The sequence below is a fragment of the Primulina eburnea genome, chromosome 12, assembly GCF_022965805.1.
Source record: "Primulina eburnea isolate SZY01 chromosome 12, ASM2296580v1, whole genome shotgun sequence".
NCBI lineage: Eukaryota > Viridiplantae > Streptophyta > Magnoliopsida > Lamiales > Gesneriaceae > Primulina > Primulina eburnea.
This window is the reverse complement of record NC_133112.1, coordinates 7,027,662-7,038,199: the sequence shown is the minus strand read 5'-3', so window position 1 is coordinate 7,038,199 and position 10,538 is coordinate 7,027,662. Positions and strand designations below refer to the sequence as shown.

The following is a 10,538-nucleotide window of genomic DNA, read 5'->3' as shown; positions in this document are numbered from 1 at the left end:
AGTTTTTGCACTTGTTCAATTTGTAAATTCTGCGTTAAGATAACTATATTAATCAATTATTACAGGATGCCACTTATTCATTTTTTTTTTTTTTTGGTAATAAATATAGGATTATAGATAATAATGTGCTCATCAAATTTATTTATCATCTGTAAACAAAATATTATAGACCAAAATGTCATTAGGTGATGCAATGAAATGAAAATAACTCGGGCACATAAAAATAACAGAAAAATATTTTAGAACACTTCAAAATCCCATCAGATGATGATGATTATTATTATTATTATTATTATTATTATTACTATTTTGAATATAAATCCCATCACATTATTTGTTAACAGAAATGTGAATTATGTCGAAATAAACAAATTTGTCAAAAAAATAATTTTCAATTCATTTGAGAAATAAACCAATAATTGTATTTCACCGCAAAAGATTATTTGTACCGGATAATAAATCAAATAAATACATATCCCAACATTAGAAAAGTTCAATTCTACACCTTAACCCCTTAATATAGGCATATTTCACTAAGAAAAAGCGAAAATAGCTCATCTAAACAAACTGCCTACCGCACATGATAACTATCCACAGGCAAATATCATGCTACATTTGTGCTGTCTAATAACTGCACAACTCTGTCACTTCCTCACTGAAAATCTTGCATCAAACACTCGACTACTCCACCTCGAAATTCTTAGCTCAAAATCCCATAGGCCGTAAACACAAAACAGAAAAAATTCCAGTCATGACAATTTGAATGAAAAAAGAAAGATAGAAAACTGGTCATGAAGAACAAGATTCCTCATTTACGTGCTTCCTTATACGTCGTCTTTTGCCTTCTGTTCAATGTCTCCACAACACATCACATAAATCTCTCACCTGATTATCATGTGAGTTTTGATGACCACGATCATTTTCACAACCATAGGCGGCTCTTGTCCTACCATGGGGACCCTCTAGCTATCCAGCCATGGCTACAGTTCGAGAACTCGAGAATGAAGAATGCTTATATAGCACTGCAATCTTGGAAAGAATCCATGATATCTGATCCAAAGAACGTAACTGCTAATTGGGTTGGATCTGATGTGTGCAACTACGCCGGTGTGTTCTGTTGGCCAGCACCTGATGACCCTCTTCAACGCACAGTTTCTGGTATCGATATTACCCACAGTGACATTGCAGGGCACCTCCCCCATGAACTAGGATTGCTTTATGATATTGCCTTATTTCATGTCAACTCAAACCGTTTTTGTGGTACAATTCCACAGAGTTTCTTGAATTTGAAGTTACTTTTTGAGATTGATCTCAGTAACAACCACTTCTCGGGTAAATTTCCTGACCTTCTTCTCCAGTTGCCGACACTGAAGTATCTTGACATTCGGTACAATGAATTTGAAGGCGAGCTCCCAAATAAACTATTCGAGAAAGAATTTGATGCTATTCTTCTAAACAACAATAAATTTTCTTCATCGCTACCTGATAATATTGGTGACTCCCCCGTCTCTGTCCTTGTTATGGCCAATAATAAGCTTGAGGGATGTGTGCCGGTAAGTTTAGGCAGGATGGCAAGAAATCTTCAAGAACTTATTCTTAGAAACAACGGCCTTTCATCATGTTTTCCATGCGAGATTGGGAAGCTGAAGAACTTGACCGTGCTAGATTTGAGCCGAAACAAAATAATGGGGCCGTTACCTGAAAGCATAGGAGATATGCCGAGCTTGGAGCAACTGAATGTGGCGCATAACATGATGTTGGGGACAATTTCTACCAGGATATGTACGCTCCCAAATTTGGTAACCTTTTCATTCAATCACAACTTTTTCTGGGCCGAGGCACCGGCTTGCTTGAAATCAACTAAATTCAATGACAGAAAGAACTGTTTAAGAGGAAGGCCAATACAAAGATCAGAGGTCCAGTGTAAGAAGTTCCTGTCTCACAGAGTCAATTGTAGCAGTTTCAATTGTGCTACCTCTCCGCCACCAGCTCCTCCATCTCCACAACCAATTTATTCTCCACCACCGCCTGTTTCTCCTCCACGGTTACCTTGCCCACCACCACCGCCTGCAATTCCCTGCCTGAAAAGCCCACCGCCTCCACCCTTATTTTCTCCACCTCCGTTCTCATTTCCTCCACCTCCGTCACCCCCTAACCATCCACCGCTGCCATCATCATCGCCACCACCAGGTTGTGTAACACCATCTCCGCCACCACCGACCACGATTAAGATCTCACCTAGCCAGCTCCACTGACGTGTCCATGTTTAACACCTCCTCCTCAGTCCTCTCTTCCAAAATCATTCTTTAGTTCACCTCCATTCTCAACCTCACCACGACTTCCCCACGTTGAAGAGATTGCTCCACCATCAAGTCAGTAATTGTTGTCCCACCAACCATGAAATACTCACTTGTTTTTCACTCTTAACTGCATATCAAGCCAATCATGTAAGGATAAGTTTTAGAAGATTGAATTGCTTGATCTCATGATGCTGCCAACAAGGAATATCAAAGCTAAAAGGAAGGCCAGAGCAGGTAAAAGAAAAAACTATTCTGGTTTGTGATGAAACTACACTGATTTCATATAGGAGAATGCACAGCACTGACAGTGATTTTATTGTTTACGGAAAAAAAGGATCAGATTTGGATTCATATATTCTTTCAAATAATCTGCAGTTCATCGTGCATATACAGTAATCCAAAAATTTAATGACTCGAAAATCTGGACTCTTCGCCTCGGTTATATGGTATTCTAACCCAATAAAAAACTTTTCAATTTTAAAATAACTATTAAAATTTAAATAAACTAAACACTCTATATGCAATAGAAAATTTCTTCTTCAGAAAATAAAATCAAATACTTTTCATTTTCTTGAACCACATAATCAGAAAACATTTCCTAGCAACACCCCAAAATAAAACCAAAAACTGCCCATGTTTTATTCGTTGGAAAAGCTCGAACTTCAGACGAAGTTGCTTAGTATCATTTTGATATGACAATACTCGCCACAAAAGTAATTCATCTATTTGGCAAGATCTGAAGCAAGACAAAGGTGTGAAGTATCATTTCTAATATGACAATACTCCCTAAAAAAGTAATCCATCTAATTGGCAAGATCTGAAGCAAACTTTACTCGAAAAGAGCCACACATCTCGTAAAGGATACAAGAAATCGTTAAGGAAGAACACCTTTTCAATTAGATACCAAAGCCACATTTTAGGAGACCCTTTTAAAGCAATTACAGAATAGAGTGATCGATCATCAAATCCGTGGAAAATGCTGGAGATTATCGGATAGTGTTGAGTTTGTAGTCGAAGGTAATTGCTGAAGCAATCCATTGTTTGACAAATCCTCCAAGCTTTTGATATCTTGTTGTAACCGTTTTAAATGCGCAATGGAATGTTCAAGAACCAGAGGATCGTCTGGCAGATTCTGTAGCATATTAAGCAATGCTTGCCTATAAACTTGAGCAGACAACAATGGCCTTGCTACCTGGCGATTTCGACAGAAGATTGCAACCTTGATCACGTGCTTACACATATTACCGCTCATAGACCAAGAACAATCACAGATTCCGAATTCAAAACCAGGATTCCAAATTGTGTATACCATACTTCTATCTGCCTGAGAAACAACTTTGGCAACCTCGAGATTTTCCTCATCCAATAACACATCAACGTCAGGAATTCGCATAGCTAGATTCCATGAGTTCATTAAGCTGAAACTATCCCTCAAGTTTTTAAAAAGCCCAGTTTCAGCTGTATATTGGTCAAACCAATAGCAAGATAGAAATTGAGTTGTTAACTCATGTAACAAGAAATCGACCCTCTGAAAAGAATTTGCCGGTAGCAAAGTCAGAAGTTTGGATTTTAATCTTAGATGATATGATTCTATTGGCGCACAAAGCTCTTGGCTGGCCACCGGGAGAGTTCTAACACAGTTGATCCACAATTCTGCCAGCCAAGACTATCATAAATTAAAGATTGATTTCCACGCATTACATATTAAAAACATAAATAAATCGATATAATACAATATAGTTTTGAGTTAGATGAAATATAGGGTTCCTACAAATATTGAAGAGGGGGGGGGGGTCCTTCAGACAAGAAATAAACGCAAAACACATCTCCAACCAAATAACGAATAAGGAGGATGCAAACCTATTTTTGGTAACCATTTGATTTTGAAATGGTGTATAAAGGCAGATTGATCCACATATATTTGCATGAACTCTTCAAGAGTATCGACAGTGCTCAGCCCACTTTTTGTGCCATACAAAATCCTGCCTAGGTGCTTGAACATCTCTTTTTGCAGATTGAAATTGTTACAATATTTCAATAAACTTTTAAGCCAACCACGGCGAACATGCCAAAGGCATAATAGAAATCGGCATTGGAAGGCCTCTCTGAGAAGAAGATGAGTGATATCAGGTGAATTTTTTAAACAATATACAAAATATTCAAAAGATAACCTGGCCAAGTTGTTTGGTTTACCGAATGACAGAAGCCTCTACAGAGGGATCGTCCACAAGAATAGCATTAGGTCTCCACCTGGGGTCCTTACCCCGTATTCTTTCAACTAAAGGCAATACCCACTTGTGAACATCTTGACCAATAGAACAGGAGGTAATCACCCATGCAACAGGGATCGCGTTCTGACTTGAGTCAAATGCAAGAAGAGAGCATAGGGAAAACTGTAGAAATAAAAAAGGAGAATAAATTTAAAATTACTGGGTTATCAAACCTTATTAGTGTAATTCTTTCAGATCAAGATGTTAAATTAATGACCAAGTATATGAGAAATGCAAGTGCACTGAGTCTACTTCTTTTAGTCAATAGTCTTGATTAATTTTGTGATTATTATCTTGTCCATCGAGAAAACGCAGCAGTCCAACATGCAAGTTTGAAGGCTAAGTTTCTAAAAAGGAAAAGTAAATCAGCAACATTAAAAGGTAATTGCTGAGAAGACAGCGAAGAGACAACCTTAAGTTTCTTTGAACCAAACATCGAATGAAAAGCTATAGATCCATTATGTCCACAGCGAAGCATCTGCTGCAGCTGCCAATCTGTTTGTATTCCTAATATGAAAGGCCCTGAACCTGAGTTCTCGTGGTAGTAGAATACATGTTTCTGGTGGCGGTGCACCCATATTCTTACACTGGATTGATCATTGGCATGAAATTCGTGGGATGTGGAGCGGATAAGTCTTTCCATGTTACGTACATCATTACGTGTGAGGAAATCATCTCGATTGAGGGGCCCTCCATGCCTCTGCACTTCTTCCATGTGATTCTGAACTATTGCATCTAGCGATATTCCAACATGGAGCAAGGACATCACCTTTTGTCGTAGTTCCTCAGATATTCGTGGTGCGTACATTGCTCTTGTTCCTACAGCTTCCTGATCAAGAATTCCATGGCATGGAGCTCCAGTTTTATCGATGTGATATCTCTGGTTGTAGATGACAAGAGCAAGAAGAGGCCGTGTGTATAAGCGTTTGACTGTAAAATGACAAAGACAACCCCTCATCATGTGTCGTCTCCCAGGTCTACTTCCCTTACCAGAAGAAGGTTTCATTACTGAGTTTTCCCCGATATTAGAGTCAACATCTCGGTAATCTTCAGGACCATAAGAGCACCAATACCTATATATCCGCGAAAGGAAAAATAAAGGATCGTTACCGATTCTAGCTAAGTTCCTTTCAAATCGGTGTTAACGAATTTGCCACAAATTTACAGTATCAAAAAAGTTTTAGTACATATTGATTATTGAGCTAGTAAAGTGTAAATACATGGAGACACATACCATTGTCTAAAAAAATAAGATATTAGGTTGCACTTAGGGAATCCAGACAAAAAAACTCAAAGAAAACCCATTCGACTTATCAATTGGTTAGCTACATGTATTGGCCTGGACTAATAATTGAGTGATTTGATAATCTTGCGACTACATAAATTTTGATTTTATTATTTGATATTCATTGATACATTTTTTGTCTATTACTCTTATAAAAAAGTTAATAATAGTAGTAATGATAATAATGAAAAAAAGAACGGTATATTTTGTTGGCATCCTAATCAACATGCAATCCAAGAGAGCCTATTGATAAATAGGACTTACAAGGAGCAACATACAGTGTGTATTCGAGATATCCATCGACCCTGGGTTTGTGGAGACTCCCTTCGTTTCTCTTCCTTCTTGATTCCACACGAAAATTAGCTGGGCATTCTGCATTACTTGATTCACCTTTTACAAAATCATCAACTCTTGAAAAAGGAATAAGTGCTATATCATCACCACCTTGACGGCCACCTTCCACTTTCACCCAATTTATATGAGCTGCGGAAAACTCCGGATACGGAGGATCCTGCACTGGAAGACTTAGTATGTCTTCCATCCTAGCCATCTGCGATGATAGAAACCAAATATTACAAAACTACAACTTCGAGATGCTAAAAAGCATCAACAAGAAATTAATACATCTGCGTTTTATCATTGCGCATATGAAGTTGTAAAAACAGTCCATCGATAAGCAGCCAAAGGCCAAGCCAGTTCTAATTCTGTATGTAGCATAAACTGTGTCGTGCATCATTATCCAAACAGCATCAGGCATTGCTCTTCTCAAGATTCCCCATCGACTCCTCATAGCAGAGTGATTAAAAGCTTATGTGGCAGTGTCAATCCCACCTAAAAGACAATCTATTTGAGCCTGAGCTCTTCTTAGACTTATGACCTAATATTGAAGCTCTCGTTGATAGCAGGTGTGATGAAAGGGGAAACCTCGATAGAACGACCACTGAGTCGATGGATTAAGGTGTATGCATCAAATTTTACCAGGTGAGTGGAGGCCAGTTGCTTGTAGAATATTGCTAGGTGTCGGCTTCTCAAAGTGTGTTGTACTTGCACATTTACACTCACATCGGCATACAATCAAATATAAAGCTCCATAACATTGTTCGTTTTCCCAGCTTGGGCTAATTATTTTATTTTAATGGATTGACTGTCAATTCTAGAAACATTATACCGATAACATAAAAATCATTCTATTTCAATTCAACAGCTCAAATCGAACCTCGGGTAGCCAAATTCCCGGGCCATCCCTAAAAAAATTTAAAAAAAAGATTCAAATTCTATTTCCAATTTCCTAAACTTTTAAATTCCATCCCAAATCGAACTAAATTACTGGTTAAGCATCGGCTTTCTAACGAAACTTCCATGTAAAGAGCTAAGTGGAGGGAGCTGATAATATTTAAGAAAAAACAAAACAACATTAGCCAACAAGAAGAACTGAGTCAATTACATTTTGTAGAAAAGTAGTACCTTCGCTTCATGACCCTTCATTAATCCCCTCGAATCTTGAAAAGATTGAACCTCTATAATTTATTTCCAATAAAATTCAATATTTTTTCTTGAACTATGAAGCATGAAAAGCAAAGAGAAGATTTTTTCTTAACAATCTTGAGAAATAGAACAAACCCACAAAGAAAAACTCTCGAATCGACAAGGGAATTAGAGAATATAGTAAGGATCAATTGGTATTAAGTACCTATAATATTTGAAATCAGTTTTCATTTCAATCTCTTCTTATCTGCACACCCTAGTAATACAGATTCTTCCATTCAACCCCCGTTGCCTAAAAATTGACAAAACTACTCCTTTCTTCAATATTTTCTCTTTATTTTCCAATAGTTACGTAAGTTCTTCGTTTTACTCTATTATTTCATAATTGCTACATTTTGAAATTGATATACTATTTTCATTTTCTAAGTAATAAATACCTTCATTATTTTGTTTAAATAAATTTTATATTGTCTTTGGAATCAAAATAATAATGAAACTTTACAAGAAAACAATTTTTATTTATATATATATATATATATATATATATATATCCCTTCTATTATTTTATTTAATACATTTTCCACCTTTTTATATCTAATAATAAATAATAAAGATACTTGACCAAAAAAATTTAAATTATTTAATTTATATATTGAGCAATATTATATATTTTATAATATTATATTACTCATTAATTTAATTAAAAAGGTGTGTTTGTGCAATATTCTAATATTTTACGTAAGTTTGTTCAACAAATTCTTTTTATCAAACATTACTTTCTAAAAAATTCAAAAATTTTATGGTGGATATATTAAATTTTCAAAAAAAAAATAGTGATTATTTTGCTTAATAAATTTATTCCTTTATTTTTAAATAAAAATAATAACGAAACTTAAATAAAAAAATATCTATTAATTTTAGATATACTAAACAAGAGTACTATTAATTATTAATTAATTATTAAATTACAATTAAAACCCTCACCCTAAATTGATAGAATACATATTCTATTAATTATTTCTTTCTCATATCTCAGCCCTCACTCCAAATCGATTGACCGTATCTTTCTTCTCCTCTCACAATAAAAATTCTTGAGACCGTCTCACGGTAGACTTATTCTAAAAAGCTCGAAAACCTACCGCTCATAATCTCCCAAAAACAATGAAATTTGTCGATGGCTTTTGAAGATCCAAATTAAACGACTAAAAAACTCAACTTTTTTTCTTCTAGTACATGCGAAAATGGGAGCTCAAAATCACAAAAAAAATGAATTGAGTTTGCAAGTTCACAGGCACCAAATATAAGCTGAAATTGTGTCATCGAAGATCCACCTTAATAGTTAAAAAAATATATATATATAGGAACTCGGTGCGTGATTTTTCGGATTTTTTAGAGTCACGATAGACATGGATTCTGGGTTCGGAGGAAACACGAATTGGTTAGAAAACTTTGTTTTGGTTTAATATCGAAGTTTTGAGCTATGTTTATCAAGTTTCAACTCTTATAAAAAGTCTTGCGCCATTATCGCGATGTCCTAAAAGCTTGTTTTGGGTAACCAAAACATTGGATGAAGCTCAAAACTTTTTCAATGACATCTCATCTTCTATTTTATTTGGTTTATTGGTTTAAAACACTTCGTTTCATCGTAATGTTCTTGTGAAATAGTGATACTCAGCATAATGTATTGTGGATATATTAGTTGTTTTTAATTTCAGTAATTTGTTGGTAGTTTATCATTTGTGTTTATTTGACAGTCTAACAAACCCAGATTTTTATGTCAAATGTTTCAGCAAGTGTATCATGTGTCAATATTGTTGGCAAAAACTCGTGTGAGACGGTCTCACGGGTCGTATATCCATAAATATTACTTTTAATGTTAAGAGTATTACTTTTTATTGGTCGTATATCCATAAATATTACTTTTAATGTTAAGAGTATTACTTTTTATTGTGAATGTCGGTAAGGTTGACTCATCTCACAGATAAAGATTCGTGAGATCGTCTCAAAAGAAACTTACTCTCAGGAGGGTGTATTCAATGTAGGAAAATTATGGACTTTTAATGACTTTTGTAGATTATAAAAGTCTAGATGTATTCAATTAGGACTTTTGCATACTCTATAAAAGTCTAGTGATATCCAAAATAGTCTTTCATAGAGTTTTAAAAAGTCAAGTATTATTCAACATTGACTTTTTAAAACTCTATAAAACTCTAGAGGTATTCAACATTGACTTTTTAAAACTCTATAAAAGTCTAGAGGTATTCAAATTTTCAATAGACTTTTAATAACTTCATGAAATTCATACATATACAAACATTAAAGCCTAAAGTACAACTATAAATTGTCAAAAATTGTATTAGGTTCAACCCAAATATTTGGATTGATTTTTAAAACTTCTAACCCATACACAAGCTATTTATTTTTCCATCTGTCACTTCACATCACATCTCTTCTTATCTTCTGTCCTCTTATCTATCTCTATCACTCTCTCAAATTTTCGAAATATGTCTCTATATATTATTTCAAATTTCCTTTCAAATTTTTCATTTTTTGGCTGATTGTTCATTTAATAATTTTTTTATTTTAATATCATAGGAAATTTTGAATTGTAGAATTGATTTTGTGATTTTTAATTTATGATTTATACAAATTAATGTAATATTAAATAATAATAACAAAAGATGACCCAAAAAATGCCGCTTAATTCTTAATAATTAAAGCTCATCGCAACAACCATGATTTTTTAAATTCTTTTTAACATTTTCAATTAATATGTAAGCTATGATATTTTTATACAAAATTATATTCACGCAAAGATAAATAATATTCTTTTTATATGTATATTATCAATTACAAAACATGGTTACTTATTAATCAATTGATGTATTTTAAAAAGAATAAGTCTCTTGCGAAATGGTCTCACGAATCTTTATCTATGAGACGTGTCAACCCTACCGATATTCATAATAAAAAGTAACACTCTTAGAATAAAAAGTAATATTTTTTCATGGATGTTCCAAATAAGAGACATGTCTCACAAAATACGACCCGTGAGACCGTCTCACACAAGTTTTGCCTTTTAAAAATTTATAAGCATGCGTACAAACCCACGTATATACACGTATAAGTATTAAATGATTTTACTTTAAATAAGTGATCTTATTTATTAATATAAATATTAAAAAATTATTTCAATTG

At 34.4% G+C, this 10,538-nt stretch overlaps 2 protein-coding genes across 6 annotated transcripts; one reads left to right on the top strand and one right to left on the bottom strand.

Moving 5' to 3' along the window:
- The first annotated feature begins 413 nt into the window (after positions 1-413).
- On the top strand, positions 414-2,428 carry LOC140806887 (leucine-rich repeat extensin-like protein 7). The gene has a single exon (XM_073163410.1). The coding sequence runs from the start codon at positions 792-794 to the stop codon at positions 2,253-2,255; it is 1,464 nt and encodes a 487-aa protein (XP_073019511.1). The 5' UTR covers positions 414-791; the 3' UTR covers positions 2,256-2,428.
- Positions 2,290-7,693, bottom strand: LOC140806886 (uncharacterized). 5 transcript variants are annotated; one of them, XR_012112594.1, is made up of 7 exons: positions 7,320-7,691; positions 6,134-6,405; positions 4,983-5,643; positions 4,494-4,693; positions 4,161-4,405; positions 3,189-3,953; positions 2,290-2,427 (listed from the first exon to the last, which is right to left on the bottom strand). XR_012112594.1 is itself a non-coding variant. In XM_073163407.1 (6 exons), exons 2-6 carry the CDS (start codon positions 6,403-6,405, stop codon positions 3,262-3,264), a joined length of 2,070 nt encoding a protein of 689 aa, XP_073019508.1. In that variant the 5' UTR covers positions 7,546-7,692; the 3' UTR covers positions 2,626-3,261. The 5 variants fall into 5 exon arrangements, 4 of the variants coding, with proteins under 4 accessions (XP_073019508.1, XP_073019507.1, XP_073019509.1 ...); XM_073163407.1 differs by lacking the exon at positions 2,290-2,427 and having other exon boundaries at positions 2,626-3,953; positions 7,546-7,692; XM_073163406.1 differs by lacking the exon at positions 2,290-2,427 and having other exon boundaries at positions 2,626-3,953.
- Positions 7,694-10,538: the final 2,845 nt, after the last annotated feature.

What these genes read in the sequence shown, in the direction of transcription:
- LOC140806887 (XM_073163410.1), top strand. Translation starts at nt 792, where the DNA reads ATGAAGAACAAGATTCCTCATTTACGTGCTTCCTTATACGTCGTCTTT.
- LOC140806886 (XM_073163406.1), bottom strand. Translation starts at nt 7,340, where the DNA reads ATGAAGGGTCATGAAGCGAAG. An exon ending in TTGGTTCAAAGAAACTTAAG is followed by an intron (nt 4,694 to 4,982) that starts GTTGTCTCTTCG and finishes TTATTTCTACAG; the next exon opens with TTTTCCCTATGCTCTCTTCT. An exon ending in CAAATGGTTACCAAAAATAG is followed by an intron (nt 3,954 to 4,160) that starts GTTTGCATCCTC and finishes CTTGGCTGGCAG; the next exon opens with AATTGTGGATCAACTGTGTT.